General features: G+C 40.2%; 1 protein-coding gene across 6 annotated transcripts in view; it reads left to right on the forward strand.

Moving 5' to 3' along the window:
* Positions 1–22,198, forward strand: part of LOC126108646 (zinc finger protein 729-like) — a 135,163-nt gene that overhangs the window by 14,442 nt on the left and 98,523 nt on the right. For 3 of the 6 annotated variants that reach the window (XR_007523579.1, XM_049913953.1, XM_049913957.1), the window contains exon 3: positions 17,630–17,722. The exons of 1 other annotated variant lie outside the window; for it this stretch is intronic. Coding sequence is in view for 2 of the 5 variants with exons in the window: in XM_049913953.1 (XP_049769910.1) it covers positions 17,630–17,722 (93 nt within the window). In the remaining 3 variants the exon portion in view is untranslated. Of the gene's footprint in view, positions 1–17,629; positions 17,723–22,198 lie in introns of those variants that run through there. 2 more of the 6 variants (XM_049913956.1, XM_049913955.1) reach the window with 2 other exon arrangements.

Below are 22,198 nucleotides of genomic sequence, written 5' to 3' on the forward strand. Positions count from 1 at the left end.
TCCACAGAGAAGAACCAACAGAAAATACAGATAGCCAAGACCACACCAATGTGTTCCGTCTTTTGTTAACACCTGTGCCTGCAACTATTAATGGTACAGAACTTTTAAAGGGCTACCAGTCATTCCATTCCGTCAATTTTGGCTCAATGGCAAATGCTGTTTACGTACCCTGCGTGGCTCTACCATGCCCCATGGCGCCACAAGCTCCAAGCAAAAGCTGTGACATACACCAAGTGCAGGGTGGGAATTCAAAGAGGTAGCCTGCCATGGCTCAGATAGTAATAATAATAAAATCATTACTATCATTACTTGTACTAGTATATTAGTATTATTGTAGGCAGTTAATTAATACAATGATCAATTAATAAGATGTTGCTGTATCCTTTCTATCTTCTACCCGGCATCTCTCTTCAAGGCATCCTCTTTGCATACACCGTGTTGCTTCATTATTTTGTCGATACACGTTCTTAAAGTTAAGTGGTCTACTTTGTTTCTATCAGTAAGGTGGTTCCCAATCAAAAATTATTCTTTGGCTGCTAATTATCTAACATTCTCAACAGATACAGATGTCAGTTTAATGATTTTCTTCCTATGCTATCACTGTTGCATTTGTTCTCATTCAAGCACTTCAACATTATGGGTTTTTCAGTCTTGATATGCTGGTGCTGCTCCATAACTAATCTTTACAGAACTTTGTCTCATTTTGAGATCACTAAGTAAAACCTATAGTTCAGATCCATAGACTAGGACTGGTTCAGCCTGTAGCCTATGCTCTTTTGTGTACTATTAGAAACATGCTTGTCCCACCAAAAGAAATTCATGAAGTTAGAATAGTAGTAAGTAGTATGCCAAGGTAGTGTGTGTGTGTGTGTGTGTGTGTGTGTGTGTGTGTGTGTGTGTGTGTGTGTGTGTTTGCTGCCTCCCATTGAAATATGCCATAGTGAACTTGTCACGCAGAATTTCTGACTCAAAAGAGAACACTTTACAAGACCTACTACTTAGTTATTAAGTATAGTATGACGGTTGAGCTTTATACATGTGATACATTTTATATAATATGGGAGGACTGTGACTGTTAAATGTACTTATTACATATGTAGGTTGATTCTTACGCATAAGATTACAGCAACCAGACACTTTTTATAATGCTATTTATTCACTTAAATAGCGCAGTTACCGGTTTCAAACCGATAGGTCCATCTTCACATGGTTAGTTCACGTTTTACATTACATTTTGAGTTTTGTTTCCCCATCTGACGAAACTTCTTTGGGGTGGTGATGCCCTACAGCCAAAAGGAGTCGTGAGGCAGCGTCTTTTTAATTGTAATTGTGCCTCACAATGATTTTAAGTGATGAAAACAAACTGTTATTATTAAATGGTAGAAACTGCACCATTATGTTCCACTGAAGTTTGTTGAACATCTTGCAACATCAAAAACCGTATAATGCAGTTTTTTGTGAATATATGTGCACATAATGTAATGCACCACTTACACAGGAGTTTCATCACATGCATGTATGCATACAAAGATGGTGATATTACAACCATAACAATGCCAAAGACTTCCACTCTTAGAGATAATACATTATGTACTTGCATGTGATGGATATTTACAAATTGCTAATGTTACATTACTTACTACTTACATTGAAAGAGAACTGATTAAAACGAAGATAAACAAATAGAGCAGTCAGTTATAAAGTGTTACTGCAGTGATATTATGTAAATATTATGGTATACATTGGAACAAAAGTAAATGATAAGGGCAAGACATACATAAATAAATGTTACAACTATAGACACGTTATGGCCTACATTGAAAACACAGTAAATGGGTTCGGATGGATGCACATATATAAATATAAATATTGCAAATATTAAAAAGTTGAGTTTTTATGTATTTAGTTATTTATATTTAAATTGGAAAGCAGGTGAATGAAGTTTTGAAGAAAGGCTGCATTGGCTAACTCGGTTTGTTCATTGAGAAGATTTTGTGGTGATTTGCTTTTATGTACATACATTTCCATTTCCTCAAGCAAAGCTGGTACATTTTGCCGATGATAAAAGTATAGCTATCACACCCGACAGACAAGACTTAACTGGTGAAATTGTAAACAATGTTTTTCAGAAAATCATTAAGTGTTTCTCTGCAAATGGGCTCTCATTAAACTTTGACAAAACACAGTATATACACTTCCACACAGTAAATGGAATGACCCCATTAATAAATACAGACTTCGATCAGAAATCGGTAGCTAAGGTAGAATATTCAAAATTTCTAGGTGTATGCGTTGATGAGGGGTTGAACTGGAAAAAACACACTGAGTATCTGCTGAAACGTTTGAGTTCAGCTACTTATGCTATCAGGGTCATTGCAAATTTTGGTGATATACATCTGAGTAAATTAGCTTACCACGCCTATTTTCATTCTCTGCTTTCGTATGGCATCATATTCTGAGGTAACTCATCATTGAGTAAAAGAGTGTTCATTGCACAAAAGCGTGTAATCAGAATAATTGCTGGAGCTCATCCAAGATCATCCTGCAGACACTAATTTAAAAAGCTAGAAATCTTCACTGTAGCCTTACAATATATATATTCCCTTCTGAAATTTGTTATTAAGAATCCGAATGAATTCGAAAATAGTAGCAGTGTACATGGCTACAACACTAGGGGAAAGGATGATCTTCACTACTCAAGGTTAAATCAACTTTGGCTCACAAGGGGGTAAATTATGCTGCCACAAAAGTCTTTGGTCACTTACCTAATAGCATCAAAAGTCTGACAGATAGCCATATAGCATTTAAAGGGAAATTAAACGAATTTCTTAATGGCAACTCCTTCTACTCATTAGATGAATTTTTGGATATAGTAAGTGGGTAATTTAAAAAAAAAAATTATTGAGTGTCATGTAATATCTTGTATAGACACCTTTTATTAACCTGACACGTTCCACATCATTACGAAGTGTTGTATTCATGATATATGGAACAAGTACTAATCTAATCTAATCTAATCTACTGCGAACCATGGATGATGGGCAACAGGCTAGAATCCATATTCTTGCATTTCTGGAAAGCATTTGACACAGTGCCCCATTGCATACTCTCAATGGAGGTATGGGCATATGGAATAGGTTCCCCGATATGTGAATGGCGCGAAGACCTCGCAAGTAACAGAGGCCAGTACTTCGACCTCAACATCAACTGTTTCTCAGAGACAAGAGTATCATTAATAGTGCCACAGAGATGTTTCATAAGGTCATTCTCATTATATACACATGAAATGATCTGACGAACAGCATTCTGTGTATGTTTGCTGATGGCATTGTGTGTGGGAAAGGGTCATCACTGAGTAAATACGAGGATGCAGGATGACTTGGACAAAATTTTTATTTTGTGTGATGAATGGCAGGTGTAGAAATATTCAAGTGAATGCAGATGAGTAGGATAAACAATTACATAATGTTAGAATACAACATTGGTACTGTACAGAAAGAAGCTAATCAAGTTGCAGATTCCATGTGGAATGCATTCTCATGCTTTTTAAGTTTGGAAAGCCCCTTTGTGAGGCCAATAAGTTGTTCACTGGAGTATGTGACAAAGCCAAGGATTGGTCATCTCCTTTTGTCATGAAGGGAATACATGACATAAAAGTAAACATAAAATTAAACTAAAGGTAAAACTGTCATCAGCCTGGAGGTTTTGAACACTGGAGTTCTCTACTACACACAGTCCTACTGACTACCATATGCTGTTACCCTCTTTCTGCTTCTGAACTGATTTACCCAACCAGTTACAAAATACCTGTTGTCCAATTATCAAGGACCTTTGGATTTGTAGTGTCACAGTTACCCATTGAACCACCAAATACTAGAAAAGGGCAGAAGAATTTAGCAATAAATTCTAGAGTTATTCTCATTAGGCAATAATAGCATTGGGGACATCATACAAAAAAGAAACCAGAATAAATAGTTAAATAATTTTGGATTCCATATGGAATTCACACCAAAAGTAGATGCTGAACACAGGGGAGGTCACGCGACCATAAAGTGTTGTTAGCAGATTCAGCTACACAAAAACTGAACTGTCCCCTCTCCAGCATCTGAATTGTTCATTTGTTAAACAGTGGTTTGTCACATGTATAGAAAAAGGCAAAGGTCATTCCAGTTGTAAGAAAAGTCAAAGGAAATACATGCAAAACTACAGACATACCTAGTTGGTGTAAATATCTCTTTGAATGCGTTTGTAATTCTGTATGATGGCTCTTGAAAAAAATCAGTTCATCTGCAAGAATGGAAATGGAACCCATAATTACTGGTCATGTGAAACTGTTCAGTCTGCTTATTCACAGTGCTGGCACAGTGTAGTCAGCCTGTAAAATGAGGCCATAGTTCTCAAATAGTATCTGTGGGAAAGATAGTTGATGAGCCTTTCAATGACTCAGCAGTTAGTTGTTACCTAATGCCTTTAATTACATGCAAGCAGTAAAATACTTTAGAACTGAATGGTGCAAATGGATATGTGTGACGTACCTGCCATTGCCATGCGTAAACTGTTCTAATACCCTCTCTTGTGATGATGTCCAACAGTCAAAGCTAACACACAAAACATATGGAATGAAAATGAATATTTCCATAACTGCCTAGTTATTTGTGGCAAAAAGTATTTTAAGGATAGTTATATGTTGGCAATATAAAAATATTATTGAATCGGAGAATCCTACTTTCACTAGTGTTAGAAGGGTTGCCACCAATAGCACGTGCTTTCATTTATTGCACAAATTTTATCCATATTCATTCTTTTCCTTCCTCTCCACCTCCACTCTTCAGGCACTCCCATCCCAGTGGTGTCTCACCTGTCTGTTCAGTGTACATTAATTGCCTTGCTAAATGTTAGAAGGGTTTCTGCTTCAGGTTTTTGAGCCAGCTTGAAGTTCCAAGAGTATTTTGATCATGACAACTTTCCTGAAGGGCATTAAATTCAGGAATTACAAATACATCTAGAATTTACTGTTAACATTTTGATTGTAGTAAGGTCTTTACTTTGTATGCAGTCTGATTTCTGTATCTCTGCACTGACTAGCATGCAGACTACTGCCTAGCCTAAAAAAAAAAAAAAAAAAAAAAAAAAAAAAAAAAAAAAAAAAAAAAAAAAAGATTGCTTTGTGTAGTGCACCTCTGACCCATCAAGTATTTCTACAATTCTCCACCTCATAATGCATGTCCAGCAGTCTGCAGTCTGGACAGTCAAGGAATCGATGAGACCCTCCAGTCACTCCAAACCAAAGGACTCAAATCAGTTCTGGGAATGTTGATACAGTGTGTGTGCTGCATGCACTCAATGTGTGGCTCAGGGGCTCTTCACCATTTGTGCTACCTGTCCATATAAACTGAAGATGACCTCAAATCCCAAGCGATGAGCATCATTGGTGCCAAGATGAGCCACAACTTGCAGACAGCTGCACACTGCATGTTCGATAGCCACAGGCAGAACATTCTCCACATCTCAGATGAGGCTCCCTGGCAGACATATTCAGTACACATAGGCTTCATTTCCAGTCCTGGACACCATTTCCCTAAGGAGCTCCTTAATGCATTTAACATTGGAGCTCCTGATTAACTGCCAAACCCCTCTCCACTTGCAGCCATTTCGACCCTAATGAACCTGCCACTCAACTCACTGTGTCAATGGGTGAGACCAGCCTCCGTATTCACTCTCCGCCTCAAACAGAGCTAACAGTTACCACCCATCCCTCACCATTTGGTGAGGACAACTCAGCCACAAGGTTTCTTGACAGCAGAGCCATTGGGCAAAATAGGTGACACCTTAGGCATCCCATGTGATGAGCCAGATTCTTGGCCACTGCTACTACAATAGGCAGCAGCCTAAACTCTGCTGAACGTGGCAAAAAGCATCTTCAGCTGTCCATGAACTGAGGCCAGCTTCTCCATCTGCACACGGCGTGCAGACATTACATCCATTCCAGTACTACTGTTCAAGAATTAACTATAAAACACACAGAGAAAGCAATATATAACTTCTTACTGTTCTGACGTTTCACCAGAGGCAGCTAATGCATTACTGTGCTGTGTAGTCGTTCATTCGAAAGAATTGAGAGCTGTGCAACAGACCGCAAATACACTTTAAAGTTACTAAAATATGAGAATGCACCTCTTGACTACAAAGACATGGAAGGAATTTAATCATAAAATTAGAGCGAGCGAGAGAGAGAGAGAGAGAGAGAGAGAGAGAGAACACTACATATGTAACTTGATTCTGAAAGAACCCCGATTTAATTACATCACTGTTAGCAGTCAAACAATGTACCAAATTAATCTTTGTTTTAGGTAATGGTAAGCTAATACATACATGCTAGCTGGTTTTGACTGCTATGGGTGTTGTTTCAGCCTGAATTTGGCTGCTCAAGGAGCAGAGATTTTTCACTAAACAAGGTTATGAAACTTAGCCCGAAGTAAAGTTACATTTTTTTGGTTAAACATAAATGGAAGGAGTCACTATCACTGCAAAATAAATTTTTATTCATATCTAATCTTGACACATCAAATATGCATGTGTTGTCTATTCTTTTGGACATGTCCAAGGGGACAGACAGTATTATGATCCTGCAGCCGAAATGACTCAGGGAACAAAGAAAGTCTGTGGGCATTAATTTACATCAGTGGGGAGGGTTGAAAATTTGTGCTGACTAGCCAGATGCACTGATGACTATGCCATCTGGACACAGTGGTCATCACATCTGCATGGACTACTCTAGCATGCTTCTTGTCAGACCCAATTCTCAGCTTATTCATACACCACTGATGCAGTTCTCATGCTCATGATCCTCATTACACATGGTGTCTCACTGGCTCCTGTAAGAGTTCAAGTGTGGTGTGCATCTACATTGAAATGATTATTGGCGGACATCACCTTAATTATATATGTGGTGTCTGTTCTTTCAGACATTTTTATGTATCGTCATATCCTATTCCAACAATCAGAACATGTTTTCCTTACTGCAATCCTTTGGCAGTGTTGTGGACATCAATGTGTAATATTGGCAATCCATATTTATGATCATTTCTTGGTAAAAACAATTGTCACAATATGGTATAATTTTGCTTGCTGGGCTTAACCCACAACAATTGCGACAAACATTCAGCCAGTGCAATATTCCTCCTCTCACTGTGTCATTACAGTTAACACTGCATCTGGAAGCAGCAACAATGCATACTGGGAACATTAAGTTATTGACTATCAATTCCTGGTATCTTCTACTGATGTGAATAAAATATGCTTTTCTTTCAGTAGGTAATTGTGCATCTTGTACAGTGCTCTGCTGGTGTGTTACATACTGCAGTTTGAAGCTCTGTGACATGCAGTTGCTGGCCATTCAAAACAAACAAAAGACGACTGTGCAATAGACTGCACAAATCCAAAGATTACAGTTTTGTAAACATGAGATTACATCTCCGAAATGTACTCATTGCCGCTACTTAACTACCCTACCATTTTCCACAGAATATGTAGTGGAGATTGCAAAACTAATAAAAGGTTTGTTCTGGGTCTTAAGTTCTCCTCCAAATTAGGTGATAGTTAATCTGCAGCTAGATTCTACAAATTAAAAGATGTTGTTTTGCTTCACTAAGAAATGTTCATTGCCTCTTCAGTCAACAGCCAAAAAGTAAGCCTAGGATATCCTCTGAGTCCAACCAACAGATTTCGTTGTTGCAAACGAGCTACAGTTCTGAGCGGGCCAATAGAACTTTCACCAGATCTCATATGAGACAGTGGCAGATACAGAAAAACCTGAAGGAGGGGCACTAAAGATATCTTCAGCTACCTTTACTTTTACTGTGATTATTTTTTATTAAGTCACATGGAAAGTTTAAGAAAGTTCTATTTAAACAGATTATACACTTATACAAGGCAATGCGATTGTATGGTACAAAGAAGTTACAACTGTGGTTCTCATCCTTAAATGATCAATTCTATGCACCTATCCTTCCTGGCAAATTTTTTACTTACATTGTCAGTAGGACAGTCAGTGTCAGGGCGAGTGCCCAACAGAACTAAGCCATTAAGTTGATCCTCCTCCATTGTTGAGCTCTGCCATGTCTTTGTACTCTACGAAGTCGAAAAACTTATTTCTACTGTAGCAACAGATGCAGGTAGACAGGCAAATATTTTGTACAGCGTGTACAAAGTAGGATAGTCAGATCTAGGTCACAGAGACAATGCTTGCATAACAGAATCACAATCATTAAGGGCATTTATGCTTGTTTGCTTGTATTGAAGAATCTTTCCCATTAGCCTCTTTTTAATCACAAGGTGTGACTCTTCTTTGAAGAATGGTAGTTTAGTTAAGCACTGATTGAGTTTCTGCACCAGATCATTACCATCATGTTTCAGTTGTTGTGAACACAAAATTATGCTGAATTTTAAATGATAAATATTTTCTTCAGCAAAACATTCTCTCATGCCTGTTGTAACATGGTCCACTATTGGTATAAAAAGTTTTATCCCAATATGTCATGGCATCATAATTATGATCGCAGTTTTCCCTGTGTCTTTCTCTGCCTGTAAGACAAGGAACACTCATCTCCACGTTTAACTCTTCCATAACGGCTTTTGCCTCTTAAACAATACTAGCAAAGTGGATATCAGCATTAGCTCTCATGCTGTCATACACACTGAACGTCAAATCTAATTTTGCCTTTGCCATTGCGACATCCAAGATAGAGACTTGTAAGATTTTGCTGACTAGATATGTTATGCGCATAATGTCACTCAGAGGAAACAGAGTGATAAGAAACTCAGTTAGAGAGAGCTCAAAGGAAAATATTGGTTTTGGCAGCTGTTGTTCTATCCCTTCTACACTGTATTTCTTGAAGAACTTCGTAAAATGTTCAGAGATCAGCTGCGAATTGAAAAACAGCATCATGTCGCTCAACCCATCTCGTTTGACAGTGTGTCTGGAGGGAGTGTTATAGGTGACTCCACAAGGTTGCAAACCACTTGCTAGACACTGTAAAAAACGATACTACTTCTTCAATAGTACCAAGTGAGTTTCTCACACTTTAACTTTCCAACTGTGAGAGACAGTGAGGTTGAGCTGATGACTTCAATAGGGTGCTACTTACATGTTGATAGCTTTCTTTATTATTGTAGCCACAGTTCCTTTCAATACTTACATATTAACTGAGCAACCATCACAGCTTATACCCACACAGTTCTCCAGGTACAGAGAAAGGCTTTCCATTCTCCTTAGAATCATGGGTACCTAATACTTCGCCAGTAACACTATGCTCTTCATCTTGACACTCTTGAGGTTCGTCATCAATGTTTCCACCGCAATCCTTGTTGTCATTGATGTCAATGAAACTCAAAAATCTTTCGTGTAATTTGCCGTCACCGTCAACATATCTTGCAGCTAAACTCAGTTGGGCGATGTGCGCCATGTCCGTAGTCTCATCAAAGATTATGCTGTTATAATGAGAATCTTTTATTTCCTCCAGTAATGTCGATAACATCTCTGTTTCACAGCATGAAATAAGTTTGTTATACATTGTTTTATGTAAGTGGCATTTGCTTTAGTGGTTTCAAGGTGATGTTTTAGTTGCAAGTCTCCAGCGTCTATTCTAAATCTTAGAAGAGCTCTCTCCCATCATCTGTATGCTCCCACAGGGTAATATTTTCCTTTCCATGAAATATAGTTGTTTTTATTATAGGTACAAGACTGTCTCTGTTTTCCCTAATGCTTTCCATTATCTGTCTTGACAATTGATTTATGACCTCAAGTTTGCTTCGTGTTTCTAAAAATAATTTTGCACCTGTTGATACTTCCATGTGGCACTTGAGCTGAGAGTGAGTCTCAAGGTCACCATCTTCATCAAGTTTGGCGAACTTTGTTAGTGGTTCAGTCACAGGTTTCTTGGCGATAATGGATTTCTTTCCTCCAGCCATTTTATTATTCACAAAAATTGAACAGTTACTGCGAAGTAGTCCCTTTTTAACTTTTATGAACACCAGCCATGGATATTGTTGAAAATGATTATTGTGCATTTGTTTAATATTTACTGGTGATAATATATCCAAATAATTGCCAATATCTGTAGGTTTCAAGGAATCAATCAGTGAACTTTGTTATGGAAAATTTGATGAAGTGCTGTGCTCCATCTTCACATCTGGTGGTATTCTTGTGGCTGAACGGTGACCAGAATCATCAGATGTTTCTACTTTTTTTCCATATTACATACCGATCCATTTTATTATATTGTTACGATGTAGGTAAATTAGATGCCAATTATTCTCAAATAAACACTTTATTCACACTGAAAAATGCAACACTGGTACACTTAGCACTAAAACACATTCGTCCATGCCCCCCATGTTTCTAATATCACTAAGCACAATACTGACTGAAGTCCGTGATAATAGCCAATAGTGCAGTTGTTCACTTTTTATCACTTCCAACATATCTTGAAGATTGTAGCTTTCAAACTGACTACCTGGCAGCGATTCTGCTTCTCATATATATGTGGCTCAGTTGTTTTGAGAACATTTTGTGCCAGAATGTCAAATGTACTTTTGGCCACTTGTAGGTCACGCTGGTGATGTGTCCCCCCCCCCCCCCCCCCCCAAGCTAAGTTTTCAGCAGGTGCTTGTCTAAGTCACATGGCAGTGGTGGCAGCTACAGCATGGTTAAGATGAATGACAAAATTAGTAAATGAGGGCAATGCTATCACATTCCCACAAACAAGGAAAAGCTAAATACAGATAGAGAAAAGCTTACAATATTGTGTGGGCTTACAATATTGGTTTCCACACAGGAGGACGCAGTAAAAGGAAATTATGAACACAAATATACTTACACCGAGCGAGGTGGCGCAGTGGTTAGACACTGGACTCGCATTCGAGAGGACGACGGTTCAATCCCGCGTCCGGCCATCCTGATTTAGGTTTTCCGTGATTTCCCTAAATCGCTCCAGGCAAATGCCGGGATGGTTCCTTTCAAAGGGCACGGCCGACATCCTTCCCTAATCCGATGAGACCGATGACCTCGCTGTCTGGTCTCCTTCCCCAAAACAACCAACCAACAAATATACTTATGCACCTGCTAATATTGCTACTGCAGAAGTACCACTCACATTGTACCACTCAATTAGCTTTTTTTCACGCAAATACCATGAGAATCTTTCAGTTGAGTGGACCAAAAAATAAATTTGTTACGCGACTGCTTCTGTAGGAATAAATTTGTGATACTGGATATGGTGGACACAGAGAAAGTCCAATCAGGTAGGAGATATCAGAAAAATCATGGAAGAACAAATATGGATGTAAGAGGGCAGTTGCTGTAAACTTAACTTTGGTGGCGTGCATAGATGTTCACTGACAGCTATAATTGTACCAAGTGTGTGGCTGCATCATTACACCATTTTAGTAGGAAAAGTGGTGGAGAGTAAACCAGCTGTGAATTTGTATTCTACTGCACATAAAACAATAAAACAAGTGGTCACTTCTTTTTACATCAAAGGCCATTTGTTGTGCCGGTTCATCATCGCGGAAATTTTCTCTCTAGTTTTGGGTTCCTAGGACAACGACCATGGGTGCCCAGATGGCATATATGTGAGTTGTTTTCCATGACTTCTGATGGATTGCTAGTGGTGCAAGCAAAACGATTACATTTATTTTTATTTGTACAGATTTAGGTCAAATTCACAATTACATTTAATTGTGAAATAAGTAAATTTATAACCTTCATAGCATCCATAATTCACCACATCACTACCGTGACTGTGACACTGGCGAGAAGCAGAAAGTTGTTATGATATCTTACATGTTTTCTATTTCGTACAATAATGATATGGCACTGTTTTCCAGAATGAAGAAACTTTTATTTAAGGAAAAGTAGTGGACTTCTTGGCTTCACCTGGGTATTAATTTACTCCAATTCTAACCTCCTTGACCTCCATTACCTTTCACTCCATTCTCTGTCCATGTCCCCTCCCCAAGAGCCTTTTAGGGTGATTCAGTGACTCAGAAGGTCAAGGTGATGTATACTGATTTGATGTGAAATTGTAGGTCTCCCTCCCCCCCCCCCCCATGTGGTGCTTAAATTTTCAGGAATTTGGGCACATCTCTGCATTGCAGCACTAACTTCATCTGTAGAGATTGCGGATGAGTATCACATACAAATGTCGTGTGTGTCTCTCTCCCTATCTGTGTCCACTGTGGAAAGCACCACACTCCCTGCTCACCAGATTACACTGTTTTCTTGAGAATGAATCACTTGCAAGTGTCCTGTGTGCCCCTCTCCCCATCTATGTCCACTGTGGAAAGCACCACACTCCCTGCTGATCAGATTACACTGTTTTCTAGAGAATGAAGAAGGTACAAGAATACAAGACTCAGGACAAGCATACTGACAAAGAGGCCTAAAGGAAGTGCAAACAGTTGCCCTCAGCATGTACGTAATGTCATATGCTACAGCTACAAAGACATTTCCCCTTTGCCAATGGTACTCCTGCCTGTTACTCTTTCTGTAGTGTGCCCTCAGGGCCACTCAACCAACCCTGCCCCCCTGATGGTTTGGGGGATCCCCCCTTTACTGCTTTCTCCACACCTGCTTTGGGATTGATAGCTTCCCATCCACCAGGGACATTTGTCCCCACCTCCCAGCCTCAGACAAATAAGTTTCTTCTGGCTTATCTTGCCAGAAGGGGTTCTTGGGGACACATCCTTCCCTGGGTTGCACTGGTCTAAAACTGGACACCAGCAAGTGGCTGAAGGAGCCACTGGCTGTTGGTTGCACTGGTTTATGATCGTCATCTTTACATGAAACTGATTCTGAGAAATCCTTGGCATCATCAAAATCGTCTAAGGACAGGAAAGACAAGAAAAGTGCTTCAAGGAGGAGGGGCTTCCAGTGGACCCTCACACTCCTGTGGCCAATACAGGAATCCAGAAACCCCTGAGGCCCCAGTTTGCACCACACAATGGAACTTGGAATGGAGTTTGCTCATATGTTCTGGATACACTGTATAGCAAACTTCAGCCCCTTGATACACCTTTGAAGGCTGTGGCTGCTCGCGTAAGTGCATTTCAGCAAAGTACTGTCTACAGTGTTTACCTCCCTCCTGATGATAAAGCATCTCGTGACAGACTAGTTGTGTTGGTTTCTCAGCTCCTCCCCCCCCCATCCCCCACCCCATCTTTCCTAATCTTGGTCAATTTCAGTACACACAACCCTTTGTGGGTTTTAATCATGATCATTGGTCATCGTAAGGATCTTGGAAATTTATTGGCACAACTTTAACTTTGCCTCTTAAATACTGGTACTGCCACACACTTCAGCATGGCACACAGAGTTTTCTCGCCCATTAACCTTTTCATGTGCTGCCCTTGGCTTCTCCCATCCATCCAATTGGGAGTTCATGATGACCTGTGTGGTAGTGACCATCCACAATCTTCCTGTCCCTACATCAACATCACTACCCTGGATGAATGCCCACATGGGCTCTCAACATTGCTGATGGGAGTGCTTTTTCCTTTGCTGTTGGCCTTGACTTCCCGCCACATGGAGGCATCAACAAGGCAGTCCAGAATATAATTCCAGCCATTCATTTGGCAACTGATTTAGCAATCTCCTGTTCCTCAGGCCTGCTCTGACGAGAGTACCTTGGTGGTCATCAGAGATTTCAGAGGCCATTAGAGACAGTAGGCAGGCTCTCCAGCACCATAAGTGGCACTGATCAATGGAGCATCTTATTTACTTTAAGTGGCTTCATGCCCAGGTCTGCCACATGATGAAATCATGTAAACAATTAGACTGGTAGCAGCATGTTTCAACCATCGGACCATATACCTCTCCTTCGCAGGTTTGACCTAAGGTGAGAAATGTCTACATATACCAGACACTAGTAGGGCATATCTGCTATTGCCTTGAAATTGCACTGTCTTCTCTGACCCAGACACCATTGCTGAACATTTTGCTTTGCAGATGCTTGAGTCTCAGCGACTGAGAATTATCAACCTGTTTTTCGTGTTCTCAAGCAATGGGTGGAGCAAAAGCAATTATCTTTTACTACATGCCACCTAGAGCTGTGTAAAGCTCCATTAATTGAGTGGGAATTCATCAGTGTCGTAGCCCTCTGCCCTGATACAGTCTGAGAGTTAGGTCACATCCACAACCAAATGATGAAGCAGCTATGAGTAGATTGTCAGCATCATATCCTTGCCATCTGTAACTGTATCTGGAGTGAGGGCCAGTTCCCATTGCAACAATTCGAAAGCATCATTGTCACATTGCTGAAACTGGGTAAACACTTTTAGAGTAGAGGAGTTATCGCCCAGTAAGTTTCACCAATGTTCTCCGTAAATCACTTGAATGCTCAGTGAGCTGGCAGCTGTGTGGTTCCTTTAGTCTCAGGATCTTCTAACTGCATCCCAGTGTGATTTTCGCCAAGGCTCTTCCACTACAGGTAATCTGATTTGCCTGCAGTCTGCCAGCCAATCAGCTTTTGCCCAATGTCAATACATTATAGCCGTCTTCTTCAACCTGTAAAAGCTCTGTGCCACCAGGAAGTGACACCATATCCTTGCTGTCTTACACGAGTGGGGTCTGTGGGATCCATTCCCAGTTTTTATCTAGAATTTCCTGTCACAGTGAATATTCTGGGTTCTAGTTGGTGCTTCCCTCAACACTCCCCATATCAAAGATAATGGAGTCCTGCAGTGCTCTGTACTGAGTGTCCTTGTCTTTCTAAAAGGCATCAATGGTCACCTCCAGCTGTGAGGTCATCAGTGTCACTTTCCTTGTATGCTGACTGTTTCTGTCTCTTACTATTGCTTCTCTAGTGTGCGTGTCACTGAATGTAGACAGCAAGGCACCATATGAAAGACGCTGTCATGGGCACTCACCCATGGATTTTTGTTTTCAGCTGCCAAGACCCATGTCATAGTTTTCTGTCAACATCATATGGTTCATCCACAACCAGAACTTTCTTGATGACAAACTATTAAATGTGGCAGGAACTTAATGCTTTTTAGGACTGGTCTTTGATTCTTAGTTGACATGAATTCCCAGTATTTTGCAGTGTAAGTGAAAGTGCTTGCTGCACCTCAGTACACTTTGTCACCTGAGTAACACCAGCAGGGGTGCATAGTGCACTACCCTGTCTTGGTTATGGGAGTCTGGCATATGGTTCAGCATCAGCCTCAGCATTGCGGATACAGAATCTAATGCACCACTGTCGGGTTTGATTTGCAACAGGAACCTTTTGAACTAGTCCTGTGGACAGATTACTCATGGAGACTGGGGTCCATTCATTGTGTATCAGGTGCCAACAACAGCTTCTCAGTTATGCTACCTATGTTTGCAACTCTCCTAAGTATCCAGACTGTCATCCCCTCTTTCCAAACACACCTCAATGGTGGCCCGGATCAGGGATTTTGATCACAGTCCACACCCTGTCCCTCCCCTCTGAATTTCAGTTATTTCTCCGTCCACATCTCCTCTGGGCCCACTCATGTATACCTCTGTGAGGAACCCATCGGTAACAGCTTTGTCTTGACCCATCATGAGGTCCAAAAGACACAGTCCCTCCTGAGGCCCTCTGCCACCAATTTTTCTCCATCCTCGGTGCATCCTGGAGTCCAGCAGTAGTCTATACTGATTGCTGATCACATGGGCTTTGCTTACACTGTCACGGATCATACTGAACTGCCTTCCTTGCCAGAAGCTGTAATATTGGTAGCCATATCTTGTGCTCTTGAGCATATCCTTTCCTCCACTGGTGGGTCCTTCATTCATCAGCAACCTCTTGATTAATTTGAAAGCTTTCCACCAGTATTACCCTCATCATCCATTGGTCATTGAAAACCAGTATTCCCAGTATGCCCGTGAGAAATGTGAATGCTCAGTGATGATTGTATGGACTCTGGGTCATGTTGGGATGCCTGGGAATGAACTTGTTGATAGCTTGCCCAAACAAGCTACCAGTAAACTGGCTCTGGTAATTAGTAGTCTGGAAACAGACCTCTGATCGGTATTACACCATCAAGTTTTAGGAACCTGAAATGTGGAATGGATCACTGTGACTTCAAACAAGCAGTGATAAGGAGACTATGAATCTATGGAGGTCCTCCATGCATGCCTCTCACAAGCATTCTACTATCCTTTGCCAGCTCCACATCGGCTGTATCTGGTTGACTCACAGTCATCACCTCCAGTGCCACCCCACTTTCGTCATTCCCGTTCAACAGTGGTCTACATTTTCCTGTATTGTGCAACATAGCCACCCTGTGGCAGAATCTTTGTCTCCCTGACTCGTTACCCCCTGGTGTTAGGAGATGATGCCTCAGTGGCTGACTTAGTTTTACGTTTAATTCATGAGGAGGGCTTTTACCACTTTCTTTAAGGGAGGGCAACTTAAGATTATTGACCCATTGAGGGGTTAGCTGCACACTTTGTTGCCTCCTCTGCCCACACCAGGCTGCGGCTGTCTGGGCGTGGTAGACCAGCCCGGTTCTCACCCTTCCTTTCCCTTTTACTCTTCTTCCCTCCTCTCACATTGATCGTTTGTCTCTGTACTTCTCTTGCCCTATCGATGTTGCTAGTCTTCCTGAGGCACTGGTGTACTTCTGGTAAGTGGTGGGGACTGGGGGATGTATGTCCCCCCATTGCATTCTGCACTCCGCTGCTTCTGGCTGCACCTTGCCTGTCTTTCGCCCTCTGTCTACCATTTTTCTTTTTTTCCTTGTATCTGTTTCATTGACCTTTCATAGACATTGGGGTTTTCTTCCTCTGGATTGTGTGTGGTAGGCTCTCTCTTACCAACAGTCCTGTAGATCTGCCTGCCTGTTTGAGGAAGAAGGGATGGATGATCTAGTAGTTTGGTGCTTTTAATCATTCAATCAGACAGCTACTTCTGTCCACCTGATATGCTCTCTCTGTCCACTTTTTCCTGCTACCTCCCTCTCTGTCTGTTGTTCTTCCCTGCCTCTTGCCACATCATCCTGCCCATCTCCATAGGAGGTTGCTGCTTCTTACCTTCTTAGTATTTTAGTCTAGTTAGTGAGTAATATGTGTACCTGGCTTGGTTGAAGTCAAACCAGTGATTTAGGAGGTGGTGGAACAAATCCACTTTCATAATATATATGATTACTGTCTATGCTGGTTGCTGCTTGGTATCTAGGAAATAATTTTGATTGATATTTTGGTGTCAATAGCTTACTGTTATGCTTGCCTTCAAGAATAAACAAAGCTTTGGTTTCAAATATTTGAATTGTGGCACCAATTTTTCTCACTGCCTGTTTCTAATTGATGAATATATGTGATTATTAGTGGTATGGCCATAACAGCTTCTACACAAGATATGTTTGCAAGATTCTCTCCCTCTCTCCACCTCTCTCCAAAAGTCCACTGGAACAAGACACAGAAGCCTTGATCGCTGTGCGGCCGCTACGGTCGTAAGTTCGAATCCTGCCTCGGGCATGGATGTGTGTGGTGTCCATAGGTTAGTAAGGTTTAAGTAGTTCTGAGTTCTAGGGGACTGATGATCTCAGAAGTTAAGTCCCGTAGTGCTCAGAGCCTTGATCACTTCACTTTTTTTGCTTTTTTCAGTTTCTTGAAGACCCGTTAAAGACTGACAGCCCTAGTGTTTGGGTAAAGCAAGATCCTGAACTGAAACAAGATGCTGATGGATCTGAGCATAATGTAAGTTTTCACACAAACACTTTATTGTGCAGAAAGTGTTGTAAGAATGTTATGACACAAAAATGGAGCATTGAAGCTAAATTTTCTTGGATGGTGAATAGTTGTAACCTATGATACCAGCTAGTATCAAGTATGTTCATGGTCTTCCAGTTGGCTCTAGTTAGATGTGTTACTTGTTGGTTATTACGAATGGTATTTTAACTGCACTCGTGACAAGCTTATCTTTATCAACCCTTACCCTTGCATTAATTTTTTATTGTGATTCTATGTAATGAATGCCTTAAGTACATATTTCGTGTCAAGGGAGCAAGGAAGACTTCCTCTTGGAAATAATTGTTAATCTTGTCACATGTCTCTGTGTCGCAGTGCTCTAACAGATGATGTGGAACTGTGGTATGTGATGGGTGTATATTCTAGAGTTCCCAGTCACTATTCACTGTAGTATTTACATCATTACTGAGATCTTACATTGGCTGTATGTAATTCCTTGTGATTTTCCCCCAGTACACATGACATAAATTTGCATTGTTTCCTAAAGATTGGTCACTGAAAATACAAGGTGACATAGCAAGAATCTGCGTAAATAGCAGTAAATTTGGTTAATTTGAATTATAATGTGTTGAATGCCATATTCATTTGATTAATAACCAAAACCACCTCTTGTTTATGGGTTTACAGCTGGATGATTATTTGCATCTCTATATTATCTTAGTTTAATTTTGAAACGTTGCCACACACGTATATAAAGTTTGTATATGGGAGTACGACCACCCGATAGAGCAGGCCATAGTGCCTCTGGATTATGTGACAGGAATAGAAAGTGAAAGTATGCCAAATAAGTAATACAAACTGGCTGCAAGCAAAGTCAGGGACATTGGAACTGATTCGGATTCATTCTGACAGTCACTGTTCCCAAGCGATAAGAATCTCTGTGAAGTTGGATGATATTCATAAGAAAGGATATTGAGAGCTGTGTCATATTTCAGGGTGTATGCGACCCGGGACAACTGGGAGATCCGGGAAAAACCCGGGAATGTTTTCATCCGGGAGAAAACCAGGAAAAACCAGGGATTTTTTTTATAATTCTGGGAATTTTTCATTGTTTTTGTTTTCAGTTAAATTTTTGTAATGTTGACTGGTAAGAACCGATACTCTAACAAAGGTTATTACTGTATCCTGCTACTGCAGATAATACTGCAGCACAATAAAACATGAACGACAGAAAAAACGAAAATAAAACTTAAATTGCAAAGGAAATGCGCCATATACAGCAACAAAACAGTGCTCATACAAGCGTCTACCAACAGCAAAATGTGTCAAAGGCTTTAGGAAGACTTTGTAACAACAAATTGCCTCCGATGAGCATGACGTCACAACTGTTTACATTAGCTTCGTTTTAGCAGTTACGAGCGGGATCAATCGCATGCACAGTTGAGTAGTATCTTCCCCCGCTTCTGGCTACAGAAATGTGGCTGTTGGCTGTGTAAGCAGTCGCTGCAAGCAGCTAGATGCTACCGGGAAAAATTTTACTGGAGCACGCAAGTTGCCAGATTCATGCATGTGCATCAGGTCCACACCTAGGAAGGGGGGGGGGGGGAATTCATATTCGTGAGGGGAGAAAACCTTGTTGCACAAAGCGACTAACATCCAGCGCATCTAAGTCTATTGATTATCCATATAATGTTGAAACGCATCCCTATCGGTTTTCTAATATTTTTGAACACATTCTATGTTGATTTGTGAATGCATGCATAGTGTACATGATTTCTCTGTCAGGGGAACCCTCGTTGCATGTAAAAACAAATTTTCCTACAGACAAAAGCGACTACACAAGCTGACCGAGTAAAGGTGTACGGCTGAATGCCAACCGCTGTCTGATTGTCTGTTTCATCGGGTTTGCGAATGATGAGCTTTGTTATAATTATTAGCGAAATCCATAGATACAGACTAGAGGAGTGGAAATAAACAAATAACAGCTAAGAAAGATTACTTATTACCTTCTCGGTGTATCGAAGAAAATGAAATTTTGTCGGAAAATTTTTGGCCAGATCGCTATACTAGCAAGGGCCAGTTGTACAGTCCCCATCTAGCAGCCGCTTTAAGTTCTATTCTGGAAGAAGCACGGAAAATGCGTTGTATGAACATGTAACAATGCCTAACTGGAGAATAATCGCGAGATAACTAAACCGGTGATTCTGGCAGAGTTAGTGAAGTTAACCTGTGAATAAACTTTGACATTGGCAGGAATAGCTACAGAATTAGTGATAACAAGACTGTTTGTTAGAATGAGGAAGGAAAAGAAACGGGGACATCACACAAATAATGGATCAATATGACGATTCCAAGTTTGTATAAAATTTTTGTACTATTACTTTTCGATCTTATGCTTGAGAAACTGGAGCTTATGAATAAAGTGGTAAACTATTCCATAACGTAAAGCTTGTTGCTTGTAGTAGGACCAATAGGCATTTGACATTGGTACGTTGCGAATTATATTCTGTCGTTACAAAGAAGACCGTTTGTGCCAAAACAGTCTCGTTTATTTAGTGTGTGTTACAATTGTTGCTGTATTAGAAAGGCTTAGTTTGTTATATCTAGCAGACAGTGACAAAATAGACATAATCAGATCAGGAAACCACACCAGTCTTGGGTCCTATTTGTATTAACAGCTTTTTCAATATCAGACAGCGACATTTCGATTTTTCATGTAGCAATATGTTTGACGAACTTTCACAGAAAGGAAAGTGCGTCATGCAAAGCTGTAGCAAGATTAGAGAGAAAAAAATTCTAAGAGCTAAGGATTGAATAAATGTTTATTGTCTTGCTTGCCTCATGTCATTACTGGGTCTATGTATCCTATATTTAATTTTATGTCACACAAAGCAGCAAGTTGTTAGCTGATAGGGAATAAAGAGTGCACATTTTCTAAAGAGTTCTTTTTTAATAAAAAGGAGGGACAGGATGTCAAACCGGCTGACTGTAAGCAAGAGAGGCAGCACAGGACATTTTAATTTCCATTGTTCTGAATATGGTTTGATGGCATTCATTACAAAATATACATGTTTCAATTCCACATAGTGAAATACAGTGACATGCGGTAGAAGAATGCTGTGTAGGGAGGCGAGGCACTGCACTTCAGCGAACTTAAGACCAAATAACATGTTTTACATTTCCTCGAACACATATGTTTTATGCATCAGACTCTACAGAAAACTGTGCACTACAAAATGAATATATTTGGAAATTTGTTTTTAAATTTTTAATGTCCTATCTCAAACGCTCGAGGGAATGGCGGGGTATTGCCCCGGTTCGGAAACATCATAGACCCGGGGCTGATGCGCAGAGCAGTCTGAGTTATAGAGGGGAAGTGGGTAGTCTCCATGTGACCCGTGTTTACAATTAGTGATAATGCTGTTTCCTCTTCGTTTACTGCTCTCACGTCAAATGAAAACAAAACAGATTTCTGTAGCCGGGAGCTATCAAGTGAATTAAAATACATTCACATAATTATGGAAGGCTAAAATGCATTGTTAGTTGCAGATTTTATTTTATTTGCACCTTCCTGACAGTCATGCATTAACTGCCTTACAGAACAATGAAGCTATTTTTGACGGTTTGCTAAAGAAACTTTCTTTTATTAATATTTTCCGCTGAGGCAGACAATAGATTTTAAATGAAGTGTTTAATTCCACACATTGTTCGCTGAATTTCAAGCGTGTGTTTTAAACTTCTAGCACGTGTGGCATTATGCCATAATAAACAATCAAACATGAGATAACGCAGTATTGGTACTCCAAGAAAATTTACGTCCTGAAAACCACATTGATAAGCTTAATATCAGGTCGTCACTTACTTCACTGGGAATCTGGACATATGAATGTGCACTTTGTATGTGCACATTTTAGTGTGGGTCACGAAATTCCAATGCTTTTGGAGTATCCTCTGATGTCTTGTTTCTTTTATGACATAATGTAAGATCTTTTAATGTTTTACACGTTCAGACATATGGGCTCCCTACGGCATTGTAGCTGTGCAAGTGCGGTGACGCATGTCATCTGTCGCTTTCTGGCAGCTGCAGAAACAAACCTATTTCTAACTGGTCACTTGAAAATATTTCGAATGATGGTGTGAAAAGCGTTACCATCAAAGCAAATTTCCTTTTACGCAAGTTGAACTATGTGCAAGAATTTATGATTAATTTTTTAAATCAGAGCGTTTGACTTTCATTTAAAAATCAACTCTTTTATGACGAGCCATTTACATGAATTTCGAGCCCAGAAGATCAGACATTTATGTCGTTATTAAAAATTGTACGTGCACATTTGTGTGATATATCGTAAATTGTAATACGCGCATAAAAGACCAACATTATACGTGAAAGTGTAGCTTCTCTTTCAGCGTATTAATCTTATAGACCAATATTATATGTGAAAGCTTTTCGTTTCGTGTAGCAACACTATGTATATTAATTTAAAC

The sequence above is a fragment of the Schistocerca cancellata genome, chromosome 11 (assembly GCF_023864275.1).
Source record: "Schistocerca cancellata isolate TAMUIC-IGC-003103 chromosome 11, iqSchCanc2.1, whole genome shotgun sequence".
Classification (NCBI taxonomy): Eukaryota; Metazoa; Arthropoda; class Insecta; order Orthoptera; family Acrididae; genus Schistocerca; species Schistocerca cancellata.